The 20,620-nt window shown below is 42.9% G+C and overlaps 1 protein-coding gene across 1 annotated transcript in view; it reads right to left on the bottom strand.

Annotated features, from left to right (window-relative positions):
• Positions 1 to 406: 406 nt before the first annotated feature.
• The window catches only part of TNFAIP8L3 (TNF alpha induced protein 8 like 3), a 37,461-nt gene continuing 17,247 nt past the window's right edge, over positions 407 to 20,620 (bottom strand). The window contains exon 2 of the mRNA XM_015872889.2: positions 407 to 3,414. Coding sequence (XP_015728375.1) covers positions 2,852 to 3,414 — 563 coding nt within the window. The 3' untranslated portion in view covers positions 407 to 2,851. The remainder of the gene's footprint in view (positions 3,415 to 20,620) is intronic.

A 20,620-nucleotide genomic window follows, 5' to 3' on the forward strand; every position in this document is an offset into this window, starting at 1 on the left:
CGCATGTAGCTAAACAGGAACTAAATGAAATGATGAAATAGTTGCAAGACATGCTTGCTAAAGAGTAAGTCTTAAGCATGTTACAGCTGCTCTGGCCCTGGCACAGAGGTATCTTCTTGGCTGTACCTGAGATGAGACTGGGCCCAGAAGGCAGGTCTTCTGTGTGGTTTGCAGGGAGGTTCTTAGGCTGAAAGCCCCTGAACCACTCTGCAGAACAGATGGTGCAGTATCATCGTTGGCTCATGTGCTAACGATGTACAAGTATGAAAAACAGGGATTTCCTTTGTTGCTGCTTTCCAGTTTTCTTTTAAACACCTGATTTGTCCATCTGCCTTCCTCCTGCATTCACAAAATATGGTTTTCAAATAGCATTGCAGTTGCAAACATTGAAGATGACAAGATTAAACAGATTCCCTCCTCTTGCTGTTTAATTTCAGTTTACATTGGGTAGTAGAACAAAGAAATCAAATGAAAGAAAAAAGAGGCAGTAATCACACATTTTTAATCCACAAATATGATAATACATCATATACTGAAGATGACCTGAACATTGCCAGTACTTAGCAATGTTGTTACATACCAAGCTACTAGTACAAAAGTAAACAATGAATATACTGGATATGCAAGTATGATAAATACTCAAAAACATCTTTCCTTAAGGCTACTCTGATTTATAAATAAGATGGCAGATGTTTAGCTGGCTCATCTAAAATATCAGAATCTGGAATATTGGTACTTGCAACACACAAGAATGAAGTCACGATACAGGAGATATCCCTTTTGTTTTGGACATCTTCAGTGTTGAAAAATCTTTTGCTCTGACTTAAAAAATCCAACCAAACCAAACTTACATATTTGCCACAAGAGAAACAAACACGCAGATGTGACCTGTGCACTGGAACAGGAGTGTTGGATATAATAACTACTGTTCAGAAGCATTGGTTGACAGATCCGTGCTCTAAGAAAGAAAGCAGCTAATGGTGTGTGTAAATATGGCTCTGCAAATGTTGAAACTTGCAACCTTGTAAGGCAACTCTTAATAGACTTACAATCCCAAAAGTTCATGTCTCATTATAGTGCTGTGCTGTAAAGGAATAGTCTCCATTCACTGCTACTAAATATACTATATATGGTTGTAGGGGAACATGACGGAAAATTACATCATTATCAAACTGCTCTGGTAATGTTTTGTGCTGCCATTTTCCCTTGCTTCAAAATGCATTCTTTTGGGAATGGACACTTCTAACTGCAGCGAATACATAGTCTAGGTATGGGTGTTCTCAACTGTATGAAGGGAAGTTCAGTGGTTATTCTCAGGGTGAGAAAAGGCAGAAGAATAAGAATAGAATTTACCTCTGTACTGAAGAGTTTAAATGGGAACACCATTTTCTTTTGTCTTAAAATGGTAGGTGACAGTGCTTGGAAGCTCTTAGAGAGGAATGGCTTTCGAATATATGGGATTGTCTGCTCCCTGTGTCATGAGGAAGGAGAAGCCCTGAATGAAGCCTTGGCAAACTGAGGTGAGCCTAGAAGATAAGAGATGGGGCACAGAGAGATTTTTGCACATCCTTCCCTTATGTAGGGTCAGCCAGCAGCATCAACCTGGTTGTAAGATTCGGCAAGCAGCAAACTGCCTTATCTACTCTGCTTCTCTTAATCATAGCAAAACTTGACAGAAACCAGTGTTTCTATGCAAAACATTTTTTTGTTTCAGGCCATCAGTGTATTTTGCTTAAAAAAAAGGAGAACACTCTTAACCCATGGGTTGTTTATGAAGCTCACCAGAGTTAGTAGTGTTCTCATCAAAGGGCTGTGCATATATTGTGCATATACTGCGTTCAGATGGCACTGTGAGCATAGCAGATGGGTTTTTTCTTTGTCACTGTTAGTACAAATTAATACTGCAGACACATTAAAATGTGAGCTTTACTGAGGCTGAATGGTATCTATTGAGGATTTGAGATGTTAATGTTGCTTTGTAGAGCAAGTGGTTACTTGTTACTTACACTCTTCCAAAGTGCAAGGAATATTTTGCTCTGACTGACAGAACAGTACGAGTGCAAAGAGCAGCATAACATCCAGCCTAAACTCATCCAATGTTATCAAACACACAGCACCTGAGGCAGGGAGAACTAAGGTACTACTTCATCTGTTTTTTCTGATTGCCTTTGAGCTTCAATCACTGAGCTGTTCTGCAAAATTCAAATGCAACTTTTTAATGAGTGGGTATAAGCCAAAAATTTCTAATGAAAATACTGTTTTATAGAGCGGCTCTTCAAATTTTCTTCTGATTTACTTGTTTGTATTGTTTGTTATCCCTAAAAAGACTTCAGTACCATGTGAATCCAGAGGTGTGTTCTCACACTGATTCCCGATCATTTTAAAAGGAAAGAGCTTAATGCATCTAAGCCTTTTCACTTACTGCTGGAATAATAACAACATACACACCCAGGGCAGCCTGGCTAAATTCCATGCATTGCTCTGTTGCCATCACCTATTTTAACACAGCCATGCGTTTGAGCTTACTTTCTTTTCATGTGTTCAGCCTTGAACACAAAGCTAGTGAGATCATGATGTACAGCAATCTATTTCTGAACAATATATATCAGCGGTTTTTTTCATGCCACACCTTGGGAAAGACTCAAGTTATCTGTGAATGAAACATTAAAATCAATAGCTTTCTGGTTTAGGGTTTTCCCCTTCATCGTGAGCCAAGTGAGCACTTTCTGGCTCCTACTGGAGACTGCAGTGAGAAGAGCAGGAAGGAGGCTCTGATGCTCACCATGACCCATGAAGGATGGCCAGTTCTAGACAGAAGTTTTTGGCTGCTTTCTTGCTTCTGAGCACAGTTTCAAAGGATCTTCTCATCAAGTAGTTTGTTGATGCCATCACAGATCTTTTTGAGGTATGGCCGACAATCCCCATCAAGACTGTACAGGGCAGTTAGAAACTCCACATCCGCAAAGTGATTGAAGACGTGGTTGATGCGCCCATGGGATTTCGGGGTCAGGTGCCGATCTACGAGTTCATGCACAAGGTCTTTACACTCATTCAGAAGTTCTGCAAGAACATTTCTGTCAAACGTGTATTCCACCTCATAGAAACTGACAATTGTCATGGCAGTTTGGTTCAGCTTCTTCCGGAACTTGTCTACAATTTCCATCTCTTCGTGGTTGAACTGATTATTTCGATAGAGGATCCCAATTTTTATTGCCACTTTAATCAGGTCTTTCATAATTTTGTGGGCTTCCTTTTTGTTTCTGGTGTGTTCCTTTGTTACCTTATACAGCTCATCGAAGATTTCACTGCTTGTGTCATCGATGAGCATGTTCGCCATGGTTTTGGTTGCCATTTTACTCAGGATCTTTTTCTGGGCTTGCAGTGCAAGGTTCTTGGAACTGAAGCAGTCAGGACCTGTTTCAGAATAGCAGAAAAGAGGGAAAATGTCGGTTTTACTTGGCGAATCATTTTTACGATCAGGTAAAAAAAGCAGCACCCGTTTGTTTAAGCATTAACTATGTTTCAGGTCTTGCTGTCACTGAAAAACTGGATGTCCAGGTTGGGGATACCTAGGCCAGGTCGTTGCTAGCCATTGGTTCACTAGCAAAGCTTTTTCTAGGCAGTAGTTCAGTGTTAAAGCTTGCTTGGCAGAGAGATCTCTTGAGATGTTGTGCCTATGGAGCTAAATAAGAACAAAATAATCGCAAATATTTACTCAAACCGGAGGGAATTTTACCTCTTGCCTTTGGGAGGCACTGTTGCTCCACGGTCAGACTGAGCACTGCCCATGAGGGCTACTGTGGCAGTCACAAACGTGCATTTGGTTTGCTGCATCTCCAGTAATTGTGCCGTTCTAACTTGCTATCGACTTGCAAAACTCTAGGCTGTGATTATTTTTTTTCCCTCGTGTGATTCCTGCCAGCTGAAAATACTTCAGCTGCTTTCTGTACATTCATCAATAAATACAAGAATAGGTGTTCGGGGAAGTTTTTCACAGAGGAGAGTGGTGAGGCTGTGGATGCCCCATCCCTGCAGGTGTTCAAGGCTGGGCTGCGTGGGGCTATGGGCCACCTGATGTAGTGCTGATGTAGTGGTTGGCAGCCCTCCCCATAGCAGGGGGTTGGAACTAGATGATCTGTGAGGTCCCTTCTAACCCCAGCCATCCTATGGTAATTACTGGTAGAGATTAATTTGAGCTTTCCCTGCTTTTTATCTTAAAGTTGTTTGTTTTTAACAGACCCTGTGTGGACAAAATAGAGGAAATGAAAAGATTTCATCTGAAATAGGCCCCAGTTTAGTACTGTGTAGTGGAGTTCCCGTTGGCTCCAAGGGCACATTGTCATTGATGAGCATGTGTGTAGCTTGGGGACCTTGGTCTGATGTGAGGCACAGAGCAGTTGGGCCCTTTGCCAGCTGCTGGGGAACCTGAATGCTGAAATATTAAAAAAAAGAATTAAAAGCTAACAGTGCTGATTTGATTTTGGAGCCCAAGTGGGTTTTTGGCTGAGCTCACGAGGCCTTTTCCAGCCATTAGCACATTGGCAGTGCCTGCGACAGCAGTGCTGTAATTCAGTTGTGCAGCGGGGATCTGCCAGTGGCTGTGGGAAGTCCAGGGTTTTATATCTATGTACTGGTGTTCTACATGGCCCTCACAACTGTTGTGGTTCACCACAGCCTCTTCTTCCTCTCAGTGCTTTCTACTTTGTCACATGAGGCTGCAGTACTTATGTGCATTTAAACAGCCTTTGAATCATAGATTTGTCTGAGTTGGAAGGGACCCTTAAAGACCATCTTGCTCAATTCCCCTGCACTGAACAGGGACACCTGCAGCTGATAGATCTCCTCCAACCCGACCTTGGGTTGCTCCAGGGTTGGGGCACTCATCACCTCCCTGGGCAATCTGTGCCAGGTCCTCACCACTCTCATTGTAATCCTCCTTATATCCAATGTAAATCTCCACTCTTTTAGTTTGAAACCATTCCCCCTTGTCCTAGCCCCTCATCCTGTTTAAATTCTGTTTTCCAAGTTCACTAGAATGTCACGTTGAAGTTGTCATCGTTCCTGGTGCACTGTAGCTGTACTAGTGAGCTATACAAAAGAATGCCATTTAATTTCAGCTGAGCCACCACCTGGAAAACATAATTCAATGCGCTTAAAAGAATGGCCTGTCATTGGGAGAGCAAATTGTGGGCCCGGTCTGCTGACTGGAAGAAATAGAAAAACGGTGATTTAATCTAGAAATGATAAAGGCAGGATGAGAGCATTCTTTCACTTTGCAGCATCTTGGAATATAAATAGTATCCGTGATGAATAATTATGTGCATTTGACAAAGGAAAATGGAAGATTAATATTAGTGTCTGTTTGCAAGCGTTTGCTATTAATTAAGTGGATGCGGTTGCCCGGTATCTGTTCTGATCAGAACCTGCAAATAATTATGCAGTGGGTATGGAATGGATCCCCAGGGCAGCTGGCACAGCTCTGAGCTGTTGGAGCTCAAGGAGCGTTTAGACAGTGCTCTTTGGACAGCAAGAGGTTTGCCACATGAAATCCTAGCTCTCCTGAGGACTGCAGGTTTACAGTGGGACTCTTCCTGCAATACGTTTCTCTTTAAACATCTTTGCCTCCTACAGACAGAGCTTCTATTTTCTGCTTTCTTTCACACAGCAAAATAAATCAGCAACAGCGTTATAGATGCTATTAGCATTCAGGAACATTACACCAAACCTGAAAAAGAAAACCCAACCTCCCAGCACAGTGCTTTGCTGGGTAGTGGTTAACCTCCATTACAGTAATTTGGGTGTCTTAGTTTTCATTTAAATAAGGACTGATTCTGCCTCAGGTTTATTTTTCTCCCTGTTTAATTCACCTAAAGGCCTTGCAAAGGGATTGACCCCTCAGCGCCTTTCTGCTCAGCTCCACAGACCTGTATTTTCATGGCAGGGTCACCGGGGCCTGACCAGCACCAGGCTGGGGGCTGCCTGTACCCAGCCCAGCAGAGCAGCGCTGAGCCCAACTCACTGCACCACCATCTGCTCCTCACAGGGATGCCTCGCATGCACTGACCCCAGTGACAGGGTTACTGGATAACAGGACTGCCTCATGGCAGCAGTGTGAAAAGAGTTTGGCAGCTGTAGGGAGGGGAGATAAGATTTTTGTAAGAATTTTAAGAGTTTTTGAGATGAAGAAGTGAGAGCATCTGTAATATTCTCAAAATAATACAATTCCAGATGGCTGCGCCAAGCACAAAATGGCTGGAATTAAATGCTCAGCGACTGCATTTCTGTGTACATATCCATCCAGCCATTACATAAGTGACAGCAGACGTAGCACCTGCCCCCGCTATGCACGGCTGAGGACATATCTGATTATGTGGAAATGAGGATGTGGAAACGACCACCCCAAGCAGATGAATCCAATTCGCCACCTCTACGCCAAAGCCTTAATAAAGTTCTGCAGCCGAGACATTTTCACCCCTGGCAAAAGGCTGAAGTGACATTGCCTTGAACTCTGGAGGGAGTGTTCATTCACAGGTAAAGATCTACTGAGCAGGAGCTGGTCTGCAGAGTTCCTGTGGAGTTTGCCAAGGGCCATTTTAAAAAGTTCTATTAGCTTGCTTGAAGAGCAGGGATATGAAGCAGTTTTGCCCCACCTGTGGAGGTCAGATTGTGTATCTGACACCAGGAGCTGTTACTGAACTGCCTGTTACAGCTTTTGTGCTAATTCATCAATTAGCTGAATGGCAACTCTGCCTCACCTGAAGCAACGACGCCTGCAGCTGTGTGTTACCTCCCTTTGGAACTGGGCGCACCTGACTCTGAGCTGTACTGCTGGCTGTAGGAGCTGTGCTGCTGGACCCACACAGGCCCCATGGAGGTGAGCAGGGCTGCTGAGGGCTGGGAGGTGATGTGAATCAGGACAGGCCCCTACAGCTGTGCTGCAAGTTACTGAAGGGCTGCATCTTGAACTGAAAAAGAGGGAAGTCTGCAGGAGAACGAAGATGATGAGGAAGCTGAATTATTTTTAATACTCCTGAATCCTCATTTTTTGTTTTTTAAGTGCATTGCAGCCTCTGCAGCAGGAGGCAGCCTTCAAGGAGTCAGCAAAGCTGACGGAAATGTGGGCACCCATCCAGCTGCTGGCGGGCAGAGCCAAGGGACCGGCATGGCCTCTGATCCACTACTGTCTGATAGAGCTGCAATGTGGGAAGTGCAGTGCGGTTGGGCACAGCTGTGCACAAAAGGAACTCACTGTTTTCAGGGCTTGAATGCTTCATGTGCTATCTGTGTATCCTCATGTTGTATGTGTGCACCTGCCCCAGAAACTGTAGAGTTTGGGTGCGATGATGGGAATGAATGGAGCAACAGCATCAAAAGTTGTGGCATTGCATGGAATGTATCATAAGATGTGGCTTAGTGGTTGGACTCTTTAGGTCAGGATGACTCCATAACGCTCCTTCCAGGAGTAAAATAAGCAGCAGGCATCTCTGTGTCTGCTTAAATGTTGCTGCTGTTGTTGATGTTTTGGGCTGACAGCTTGTTGTGGTTACCTGTAATGTCTCTTTATCTGGAGATAAATGGCTTACAAAGCATGGGTAACCTCTGCTGAAAATAAGGGCAGGAAGTTTCATTTGGCTTCTATGGGCAAGAGAAAGCTCGTGTGGGTTTAGAAAGGAGAACATGTAAGAGCAAACAAGAAAAGCCTCTGTTGCTTGATTTGCAGCCATTGTATAAAACGTTTAGTGGTATAAAATGCTATACATGCTAGCAGCAAACGCGTGTATTGTACTTATCCTTTGTGTATCATTCACACTATGAAACAGATGAGTCAAAGTGGAAGGCAGAACTTAGGATTTCAAAATAGCTCTCAGATCAGGCAGAAAAAAAGGCAGGAAAAGAACTTCTCCCACAGCATTTTAGTACTGAGCGACCAGCGGAGCTGCTGTAAGTGTGTGTGTTGCTCTTGGACAGCTACAGGATCTGCAGGAGAAACATTCAGTGTTTCCAGTAACTTTAAGCCAAGAAATCCGATAGACCAGATGGAATACATCAGCATTCAGGGAGGGCCAATTTAAACACGTGTAAGCACAGGGGGCCCAGCGCTCAAACTTTTAACACTTCTAAATGGTTACTATGTACATAAGAGGGCTGCTCATTTCTGCGGGGGGAACAGGAGGTGGGGGACTGGTAATTGCACAACCCCAGGGGGAAGTGCTGGTATCCCAGCTTCAGAAGTCAGGCTGAAAATGGCAGCAACAGCTCCAGACAGATGGAATGTAATTGAATGGAGGGGGAAAAAAAACAACCAAACAAAACAATCCCACTTTTTCATCTTGATACCTCATACAAACAGCAGTCATTGCAAAGAAGCACTGGGAGCACTGGAAGCAAAGCTTCCTGGGAGCACAGGAATCAGAGATGCTCAAATATGATCTTATTTCAGCTGCTGGCTTGTATTTTGAAAATACTTTGTTAATCCAAGGTTACCACAGTGCCTGCAGCACCTGGCACAGGAGCTGAGGAGATCCTTCGGTGGGTTAGAGCTGCTGCAGTGCCCCAGCCCCACACCCAGCTGCAGCCGGAGAGGAGCAGCTCAGCTGCTGCTTTCATCAACTTTTTACAAGGACTGGCAGTGATAGGACAAAGAATTGTTTTAAGCTCAGGGAGAGAAGGTTTAGGTTGGATATTGGGGAAGTTCTTCACAGAGAGTGGCGAGGTGCTGGAACAGGCTGCCCGGAGAGGTGGATGCTCTGTCCCTGGAAGTGTTCAAGACCAGGTAGGATGGGGCCCTGGGACACCTGGTGTAGAGCTGGATCTGGAGGTTGGTGGCCCTGCCTGTGTAACTTGATGATCCTTGGGGTCCCTTCCAACCCCAGCCATTCTATGATCAGCTCTGACAGCACTGCTAAGCACTCTGCCTGCTGCCCTCATTGGGCATGAACTGAAACACATCCTGTGTCTAAAACCAGCTGGCAAAGGAAGTCCAGCTGTGTGCAGGTGACCAGGTCACAGCTCTGAAAGCGGCTGCCAAAGCCCTGAATTTTGTTAGTCTAGTAACCTGCGTCAGAAGCCATGTCTAGGACAGGCTATGTAGCTGCCGCACCAGTATCCTTGTAGGCTGACTTTCAAATGCTCTGTTTAAATTTTGCACCTCCTGTTTTGTAACATGCACACAGCTGTGCTGGAGCAGCAAACACCTGGCTGGCTTCAGGCAGTTGGTGTGTAAGTGAGGCAGAGTGCTCATGCAGCACCCCTGCTACACACACAGGCAGCAAACATGGCTCCTCTCTTATCTGGAATTGCTCAGGTCTTGTGGTGATGAGTAGGTCTGTCTGCCAGCAGCGATAATAAAGTATTGGTTTTTAAGCTTCGCTATACAACTGAGAAAGGTTTTGATACATCGATCACTGTATTTTCTAAACATTTAAAGTCTTTCAGCATTGCTGCTGTTTGATAGCGAGTGCAAAGTACATCAAAAGTGGTGAACTGTATTTTGGTGACTGCGTAACACTCCAGTTATACAATTCATTATCCCTATAGAAATTATTCTTGTTTGCATGTCAAGCTGTGTGATTTTCCCAACAGCACAGTAGTAAGTTCTTTGATGCGTTCTTAGCAACTGCTTTTTGCATAGACAGGAGATAGGCACATAATGAACAGTAAGTTCTTTTTTGCGTGTTCCTTCACACACCCTGCTTGTAGTGAAGGGTGAGATGAGGGCTATGGAGGCATTTGGGCTTCTGTGGGATCTGTGGTTAGTAATTACCACATTTATTACTCCTGGCTAATGGGATATATAATAAGATAATAAGTCTTGTTGTGCATCCATGGCTCAGATGCTTTGTGGTCCTTCCCCAGCCGTCGCACAGGAGCCAGCAGTTCTCAGTAGGAATATGGTAATGCGTTGCAGTAGAGCAAGGCTTGGCAGTATCATTACTAAGTATTAAACAAGCCCCTTGTGCTGTACACGTGTGCTGCACTGCTGGTACAGCTTCACTGATTTCTCTATCCCCCTCTTATGTGCTCAGGAAGAAAATTCTGCACGTTTATTTCAGTGCTTGAGAAGTTTTCTTGTTGCAGTAACTGCTCCTTTTCCAGAGACGCACCCCTTTGCCTTTAATACGGACTACTTCTATTTCTGGCTGCGATATATTGAGATTGGCATGAAAAATAACCACATCCATGCTCTGGGGATGTACAAAATTCCGTGAGAAAGCAAAGAATCGGGACAGCTGGTCCAAGGGTGCCATGAAACTAAAGATGGCGTTGCTCTGCAGCATAGGACAAGGCCGAAGGAAGGTGTGGGGGAAGGGAAAGCACTTTGCTAAACAAGGTCAAGGTGAGCAAAGATCCAAGAACAAGGAGCTGTGAGTGCAGGAGGTTCGGGGCTGCTGCTGACCAGCTGGGCTCCCTGGGGAGATGGGGAGGGCACAGTGGTGGCTCTGCAGGAATGAACCAGCAGCTCCATCTTCCATACTGCTCAGGTCTGCAGTTTATCCCATGGCTTTTCATTTAGAAAAAGCACTTTTTCATACAGAATACTCTGCAGGTGTGCAAGTCAGTTATGGCAGTAATATTCTTTTAAGCCTTTGTCTCCAGCCATGCTTAGTGGTAGTACTTTGTATGTGTCAGAGCTGCTGCTTATAAGGTGTCTGTGTGCTTCTTGTACATGTATATTTACAAAAGCTTTCCAACAGGATCATGAAGGCCTAGGTTTGCTAAAGCACATAAGTGCAGCCCCAAACTTCTATTACTAGTGTGGGAATACTCGAGAGTGAAGGTTAATCTGCCCATTCCCATATGCAGGACCCCTTTGCTCTCTGCCATTTCCCTGGATGTTCCACTCGCAGCACGCTCCCACTCTGCCTGCAGGACGGGGTGCTTTGCACGGCTCCACCAACCTTCAGCCCTCACGCTGCCTTTACCATAATAGGTGACAGGACATCAGCCCCTGCTCTGCCCTCATAAACTGCACGAGAATTTCATTGCCATTTGAAGCAGAAAGTTTTATTTCACTCGGCTCCAAGGAGCTGATGTTTTGTGTTGGAGCTTTAGAACAAAAGCGCAGTACCAGATGGGAATTTTGCCTTTGCAAGTCCTCAAGACCTGAGGGTGGCCTTCCTTTCCAAGTAAGAACTGTTGATACTATCAGTGTCTGAGTGGGGCCTGGTTTGCTTTATTGTAACTCATTTTAAGTGCTTTTCCCCCCCTCCCTTCTACTGAATGTTTAAGGATTCCTGGATGTTTGTACCACACAGTCCTCTGTGCAAAAACCAAACCTATTTGCTGTTTAATTATGCTCTTGGTACTGGTAGCATCTTTAATGAGTTAGTTCAGTGGAACAGTGATAAATGAACCAATGGGATTGCAGTTAAAAAAAGAGAAGTTCTCTGCTGATCCTGGCTGAGGAGCCCATGGGTGAATTCCTTTTAGCTCAGTTTTCTTCCTTCAACCAAGAGCAGATGAAGGCCGTTATACTGAAGCAGCTGCCCACGCACACACTGCCTCTATGTGTACCTTTACAAGCAAAATCCAAACTGAATATGTCAGTGCTGTCAATCCAGGGATAAAGCGATGGCTTGTTCTCAGGCTGAAAGTGCTAGAGGAGTACTTAACAGTAAAGCTGAAACTGAAAAGGCAGAAGATGTGAATACTTAAAAAGAGAAGCTTTTTCCCAAAGGAGAGCAATGAAACTAGAAGCTTCTCCATTTACTCTGGGTTTAAAACAATGCTCTACTGTTTGCCCGGTTATATTAAATAAGAAAAAAACTAAAGAAGATTTTACAGTTACAGAACTGTGTGAAAGCCTTTATTTCTTTTTAAGATGTCTCTGGAGGAGAGCAGCTCCTGGGGAGATGGCCAACCCAGATTCTGGATGGAAAACTCCTGCCTGAAGGAAAAAATGAATGCTGGTCAATGCTGTGCAGCTGGGATTCATCACGCTCCCCATTTCTTAACAAGTCTTTGTGCATCTGATCGGGGGTTTACTGGTAGGAAGAAGCACATGTCGCTGCATGCCTCAGCTGTGATCTATGACTCCTTTCCTTTAAGATGAAGCCTGATCTGGACTGCAGTGTATCCTCTGGGTGATCTGCTCTGTGCTGCTCACCTGCAGCATGAGGCCAAGCACCCAGGCAGGATGTGCATGGCACTAAATGGAACAGGAGGTGCAAAAAAGACACACACTGTTAGGCATCCATCCACGTTAACGGGGCCACCTGCTGAGTTCCCTAAAATGCTGCCATAAGGAGTGACCAGTGTTTATCCAGCCTTTTCTTTAACTTAGAGGATGAACTGTTAAACCACAAAGACATCGGTGTACCCTAATGAAAATTAATGAAAATAAGTGCCAAATCTCACAACAAGGACAGCAAAAGAAGATAATTTTGTGTGACAGGATACAGAGCACAACCAGGTGGATTTTCATTTTGATTCTCTTCCTCCTCAGTATGAGATCTGCATAAATATTGTCTGCTAAGGGTTGGTGTCCTGCTGTCCTGTACTGATGAGAGAAAAGTCCTGAAGATGTACTGGAAAGAAGAGGAGAGCCTAGATTAAGAATGATGGTTTTCTTGTTCTAGCCTTAAACTGAAAGGATAAGCATGACGTTAATACTTTCACGGCAGTGTAACTCACCCAAGAAGCACGAAGAGTGTCTTACAGCCTTCAGGGGGTAATGCTAAAGGAGATCACCTGGTTTCATGCTTTTATCTTGTTTATTGTCTTTACATGTTGTGGAACTTATCACATCAAGAGGAACATCCTGGGGTCACTTCCTGTCCTCAAGGAGTCTGTCATATAGGCTTAACGGCAGTAGCATTGACTGCCCGTGGTGCAGTTCATTCCAAGTGCAACCTTTTATTTTAGGAAAGCAGAAATGGAAAAGACTTTGGAACAAATCTTGCAGTGGTCAAGATGGCTCTCAGGAGGTCTGTTTCATTATTCTGGTGAGGGATGCGAGTAATAATGATGCCTTCCTTCTATGTATCCTCATACAAAAACAGCCATTTGGTTTCAGAACTGAATTTGCAAAGGGAAAATTCCCCTGACTATATGTAACCCAAAGAAAATCCTCAGATAAGCTTCAGTGATAAACACAGATATGCAAAACATGCCATCCTCGTGAGGCTTCAGCTCTGTGAAACCTGAGCACACGTGTCCGGAGCTAATTCCTGCTAATACCTACGCATGTACTGCAAGCATCCAGCTGAATGTTGGTATAATGCAGAAATGTTACCTCTGAATACAGCAGTCATAACAGTCTCCAGAGAGACTCCACACAGCCTGAATCAGGCCCAGCTTAATAATAAGATTAAAATGTGCACAGCCCCCGTGCTGTTCTCATCTCGCTGTTTCAGATGCCAGCAGAGTTGCTGTCTCTGTATCTGTTAAGCAACAGCAATTGAATAGCAGACAATTCCACAGCTCTCCTAAAAGTATTTGTGCTTACTGAAATAATTCATTCCACCAAAACAACTGCTGCCTCTGGATCTATTTGCTCTATTTTGCTGTTTCTAATCTCAGCCATGATTTTTTAGTGTCTCTGGTGCATGCTAAAGAACAGAGCTCAGGACACACTGCCTTTCTTTTGGAGGCAATTATAAAGGGAAGGCCTGGCAGTCTGCAAGATATGGTTGTCTAGAGAAAGAAGGATACCAGGCTCGTGTGTCCTTATGGGTTTCAGCTTTTCCTGAAACAGCATCTATCCGTATTCTTGCACTTGCCATACTATGATCCAGGGTTGTTCAAATCTAATGATATAAACAAGGAGCAAAAGGCTGTGACTGCCACAAAGAGCCCCCAACCAAACCATGTATTTGTATTCATTTCAATGGTGACAGGAGCATGAAGGAGGAATGACCATATGCTTGTCATTCTTTACACCAAAATGATCTCAAGTATTTGCTAGAGTTTTGCACCAAAAAGCCCAACAAACACAATAACCCAGTGTTTGTGCTCCAAATACAAATACTGCTATACTGCTCACAGGGAATAGAATACTGGCAATAATGTTTAGATTCTTATCATCTAGGAATCTGGCTCTGTAATATTCTGAAATAGAACTAAATCATTTACCTTTTACTAACAGTCATCACTTAATGAAACTTCCTGGATGACTTAAGCCAAAAGAAAGAAAGTTTGTAGCCTTGCTCACGCAGACATCACACATCATATATTCAACATTATCAATTGAATGTCCTTTTTCAGATCTGGAATAGGAGCCTTTCTGTTTATTCTCCTTGCTTCATTTTAATTATTGCTAATTTGAGCTGCTGATGTTGTTATCGAGGCCTTCACTGCCATGGATTTGAAACTTCCCTTGGCAAAGCACTGAGCAGAATGTAACTCAGTTCCACAACAGGGAGGTCAGCTGCACTTGCTGCCAAACTTGCTGCTGGCATGGTTTATTTTTACTCCACCCCCTCCAAGTCTACTCAATGGTTCTTTTCTGCAGCAATCTGTTCTCTTCCTCTGAGCCGGATGGTGCTGCTAAGGATCTCTGCTTTTGGGGTGGGCTCCCTCACCCACGCTCCTCAGCTGCTGGCAGCGCTGGACCCTCCCTAGCTCCAGGCATCTCCACGTTCAATAGAGGAGTGATGCTACCAGCGTCTCCTCATCATCTGGGGAGCCTGTCTATCCTTTCCTCAAACCTAAAGCCTGAAGATGATTTACCATTACCTGCTTTCAATGCCCTCTCCCCAGATATTAAATAAATTCATTCTCACAGAGAAAATGCAAAGTTTTCTGACTGCTTTATTCTTCCATTGTGCCTAATTGCCAGCCCTCCTATGAGAAAGATGATAAAATTGCATTTTCTTACAGCAATGGGCACCCTGGTGAGCCTCTCAGCCCAGCTCCCTGCTTTGTGAGCTCATTAAACGCAGCCCAGTGGTGCCGCTATAATGTTGCAACGGATGACACTCATTTTATTTTAATATGCATGGAAATCACTTGTGGGAAGCTCTTATTAAAGAAATAAAACTCAGTGCCACAACCTGATCTTATATAGAGAGACACTGCCTAGAAACATGAGCGGTGTGTGAGGGCATGTTTGAGTTCTGACAAATGGAGTCAGTGAGTGAAAAGCCTAAAAAATGTCACCTGTCATTGCCAACGTTCTGGCCCAGTGTTTGTGCTTAGAGTCAGCTAGGACTTCTTTTTTTCCCCCTGCAAACTGCATGTAGGATAGGATAGGATAGGATAGGATAGGATAGGATAGGATAGGATAGGATAGGATAGGATAGGATAGGATAGGATAGGATAGGATAGGATAGGAACCTCTCTGCTGTTGCTACCTTAGAATAACTGAGAACATCAGTGCTGGTTAAAGTGAATCTATAGATGTGACTCTCCACAGTAATTTATTCAGGGCAGCACTGAGTACACTACAGACATTTCTAGGGACGCTTGAGAATTCTATTGCTGCCTGTTTCATACCAGAATAAAACACAGACCAAAAATCATCAATTTGGCATATTTCAGTACTGGAAAAATATACAGCCAAATTGCTGAGCTTGGATGTGCCTGTATGACTTCTGGTGTTGTGTCGTTACTTCCCTCTTCTACGTTTGCCTGTCGAGGATCATATATTTAAAAACAGAAGAAGCACTATCTAATGGCTGCATATTGATTTGAGAATCAGTGAAACTATGTGTGCCTCAAAGTTGTTCTGTCTTTCATTTCCCTTATAAAGATAACTACAAAAATGTGACTAGATGGCCAAGATATGGTAAAAAAAAGTTGTCCCTGAGCCTGCTTAGCTGAAGTACAGAAAGCAAAATGTTTAAAAGAAAACATTCACTCTTGTTTTCTTTACTGAGGTTCTCTGTACCCTGCGCAGTACTTATGTGGCTCTATTTATTTATTTGCATACATATACGTGTTTTGAGAAGCAGAGTACCGTGTTTCTCAGACTATATTGGCTCTGTACAGGATGTTTGGTGATATTCTAATTTCCTGCTGCGGATGGAGGATAACCATGCATTGCACAGTGGCTGTGGCCTGAATCAATGTCCTGAATTGCAAAATCTCATCACTGTCATCTCCAAGGTTCTGATCCTCCATGTGAGTACAGAAGAATACTTTCTGGCTTCTTTTAGTTATGTTTATTTTTTACTATGACAACTTGATAAACAGAGAAAGCTTGAATCTTACCAGGTCTGTTTTTGCCTCATTTCTCCTTGTCTTAGTAAAATAATAAGTGATTTATATTTCTGTATTCCAGATGAATTGTGTTATGCCTATGGCTGCGTTAGGTGTGACTTTCAGTAGTGTTATCCTTGCTTTAGCTTTAAAAGTGGAAGGACAAAAGGAGAGCTGCGTGTCACCACAGCAGCAGATGAACAGTTTCAGAGATAGGAATGGTGAAATGTGTGCAGTGGATGATGTTTTAAAAACCACAATCAACCAAACAAAACTCAAAATGAAAAAGTCCAGCCAGCCAACCAAACCAACAACGTTTTGAAGTGCTGGAATCTAATTCTGCCAAGCTCTCATGACTTATAAGATCTCTGGAACTCTTAGTTCTGTGTCATTTATTGGCTGTCATTCTTACCCCATATGCTAGCTCATGTGTTTTAGTTAAATATGGGCAACTGGAAGCACATTCTGTTCTTAAAGTGTGTAATCTCTTCCTCTCTTTCTTTGTTATAGAAGAAAAATGGACTTTCCTTTACCAAAAAAATGCCCAAACCAGTTTGGACTTCTGACAGTGTCTGCATGTTTCAAACGATAAGGTTATATTTCTATGAAACACAGTATTTTGCTGGGATTTGAATGTGACATTAAAATTTCCCCGTTGATTGTAGGACCATGTAGTTATTTATCTAAATATCTGCTCAAATAGATATGACCTGGGAAACCCAGAACACATCCCTGTTTGGGTGAGGAAAGACAGAGTATTGAACAACATCCAGTGCATCAGCTTGCTCGTTGTTTAACAGACCTTCTGTATTGCATTAATAGCAGCATGGGAAAAAAACAGGTTTACAGCTGCAGCCTCCGCCCTTGGGATAACAAAAGTACAGTGCTGGATTTGGAAGGGTCATCTCTTCCTTTCTACAAGCACATTTTTGTTCCTTGTCAAGTACAGAGCGTATGATGCTTTCTCTCAGAACTGTTTTGTAATTCTAACAATTCCAAAAGTGTCTATTACCTCTTGTTCCGGCCTTCTGCTGTATTTCTGGAGTTATAGCTTAAGTTGGCCACTGTTGCCTGAGTGCTTCAGGCTTGGTGCTAATTTGGGGAGGGGAAAACGCTCAGCTCAATTTTATGGTAATGGATATATTTGCATGGAGCCTTTATAGCATTCAGTGGAAAACTTCTGCTCTCTGAATCCTTGCAGAATCTGCAGCATTTGGTAGCAGCACGTTGCTAATGAATGAGTTCTGCAGAGTAAAGCTGTTTGGCTTGCTTTTTCTAATTGAGATGTACAGCACTGAGCTAAGCAGTGAGTGGAACAGCCCAAAGCCCTGATAGCTGCAAGAGGTTATTAACACCAGCAATGCCACCTCCACTTGAAAATATACAATCCTCATCCTGTGACCAGGTACAATAACAAATCTATTCTGCTCTGCCAGTCCCCACTAACCCCAACTGTAGTGGGAATAAAAAGAATGAAGGCACTGCAATTTCCTTGTGCAGAGCCAGAGAGCACTCAGAGCAGCGCTGTGCCTGGGAAGGCTCAGGGGAGGCTGCGTTGCCAACCCTGGCACCTCGCTGATTTTCAGCACTATTTGTTGCTTTTTTTAAACCAAAAGTGAGTTGAAACTAATTAAAACACGCTGCTTTGGCAGCCAGGGATTTTAGAGCCAAGCCCAGCTTAAACTTACTGCGTAAATAACTTTGTTACAGGGCGCTTTCTGAATAAACTGAGTGGAATTCAGTGTAAAAACAGAATAAAGAATCTTGATTCCCCCCCTCCGCCCCCAATATTTTCTGATGCATCCTAAATTTTTGCCTGTATAAAGGTAACCCTCTTCATGCAAACTAGTGTTTAATGGCCATATTGAATAATGGCCCAGTGATGAGTCAGAGTCTTGCTGAAAGTCGTGCTGAAGCTGTAGAACATAAATGCTGAACCAAATGTAATTGCAGCCTTTTCTTCTCCTGCCCCAAGGTACAGTTCCAGCCTCTGAAACTCCTGTTTGCTATTCCTTAAATATGAAGCCAAATTCTCTGGTGTAAACTGGTGTACTTGTATCTATCCTGATAAACCAGGGTTGTTCTGTAGCAAGGGAGGGAGCTCTGACCTCATCATTGCTTTTTTTTTTGTAGATGATTGACTGAAAAACAATATTTACTCTGGTCTGAAAAGGACTTCAGACTGGCTGTATGTTATAGCTGTATCCACTTCTTCAACTGTGGAGAGGGAGATTCATGAATGATGAGCAATCCCAAGCATTAATATAAGCTGGGAAGTTTTTTATTAAACTGCTTTGATAGAACATGTTGAAAGGATGAAATATTATTTGAAATGCATTTATTTCTGATAAAATTCCATAGGATTTCTTGTAACACTTCAAGCTGTCAAACAGCTCTTACTTCCTGTGTCTATTGTTTGCATTAGCTTTGCTGCATAGGATTTTGCTTGAAAAAGTGAGTTTGTGCTGTGCAATAGCAAATCCAGCTTTTTGCTCCTCTTCAGACTAATAGAGCTGATATTGATGTCCATTTTGTAGACTCAGCATCCCCTATACACACATAGAAGCTGTGTGTATATGTACATATATATGCATGTGTGCACGTAGCACCATTAGATTTGGCTTATTTCTGAGAAATGAGATTTTTGCCTTTTAACCAGGTCTAATCTTGCAAACACTTATGTGGGTTTCCACAATGATTTTGTAATTTCATCTCTGGGACACCACAGGACAGTAGTAATCACTTCAGGTTTTATTATCAGCTGTCTGTGCCTTTGTCATTTCACAGGGTACCAAGTGCATTTATTGGGATATCCTACTTCTATGATAAACTGTGGTTAAATTTTGTTGTCATTAAGTGTAAATGGCTGAAACGCAAAGGGAGCAGTCCTATTTCTCAAACACCGCAGGATGAAATCACATACTTTGTGGAACTGTTGCTTATTAAGAAATTATTTATGAGTTGAATTATATCACTTCTAAATATATAAAGAGTTGGGATGGCTTCCAACAATTACTGAAGAAGTGAGCCAAGTGATGCTTTCCAATTAAATCAGATGGGCTTTTTTTTTATTAACTTCTCAGCGTTTTGTGTTTGTTCTTCTGCTGCTCATGATTCAAGTAGATAAACGTATTAACCTCGTACAACAGAAGTCTCACACATCCCCTCTTTGGTATCCTTTCATGCAGTGGTGATCCATAGGAGTCTCTGTAGGTGCTTTCTACATGAAAGGTTTCTTTCTTGTCCATATAAATGCTGCTGGTGATGCTTAAGCTCTTGCTTTTATTTAGAATGAGTTGTTATTTGGAGCTTCAAAGCTTCTAACTTCTGATGGCTCATTTAGATCTCTATAGTTCAGTCTTTGATAATGACTGTGATAAAAAAGAGAAAACAGAGCAGTGCAGAAAACACTGACCTCTGTGGTAGTGCATATGCAGCCTAGGCTATGGAAGGAAATTGGTGTAACTCCATGACTTCATGTATTAGAAAGGGAATAAAGATGAATTAATTAAAAACGAAAGTGCTAAAGAGAAGAAAAATCCATTAAAGCACAAAGCACTCAATTTTCCCCTTGCACTGGAAGAAATTCAGAAGCTTACAGAGAGTTTATGAACCACCTATATACTACAGTTTATGTGCTGTACAGCACTTGTACCAGCTCTCTGTAAAGAAATGTCACAACCTCAACAGATGTTAGGCTCTATTTTCAAGGTAAAAATGTTATAGAAAGTTACTGGTCTAGGCTGTATCCTAGGCTGTGTAGACCTGAATGGACATACTCAGACCAAAGCAGCTCATGACCTTTTGTCAAGGTAACAATGAAAAAGGTGGTTAGGAAAAAAACCTGGTCAATTATCTATAAGCTTAAATTTACTACAAAAATGCTCTCAACTGAAGAAATGTTAAATAATCTGCAAAATGACACAAAACACTGGAGGTTCCTGCAGTAGACTATTGGAATGTGAGTGTTTGCTTCTTGGCAGGTCAGCCTTCCCATTGCTGCCTACTGTCACTGCTGCTGCACAGTTGCTTTTGTTCTATGCTGAAGGAGTTTTTCTCCTCTGGTCTTCATACTGATTGTCTTTATTGTGGAGTTTGCCTGTTTTACCTGTTTGAAGTTTGCCACTCAGGAAAGAATATTTATTCCCCGGTACTTTGGAGTAGACAGCAGGCTCCTGTATATTTGGCACACTGACCCAGCTGTGTTACTGGTTCATCTAGTCACTGATTGATCGTTCTCAAGATTAAAATAAAGGTTTCTCCTCCACTTAGCTGGAAAATGAAACCAGATTGTGTTACTTGGAAAATCGATTTAAAATGATGGAAACAATTCTTTTACGAGAAAGACAGAAATAACTCATCACAAGGGTATTCCTCAGTTGCCCATTGAAACAGCAGCTTATTGTGCTTTGCTTTTCACTGACGCATTTCTGGAGCTGTTCTCTAAAAAGAATCTACAGTTGGTGGGTCTGAACCACTG

The sequence above is a fragment of the Coturnix japonica genome, chromosome 10, assembly GCF_001577835.2.
Source record: "Coturnix japonica isolate 7356 chromosome 10, Coturnix japonica 2.1, whole genome shotgun sequence".
NCBI classification, from domain to species: Eukaryota; Metazoa; Chordata; class Aves; order Galliformes; family Phasianidae; genus Coturnix; species Coturnix japonica.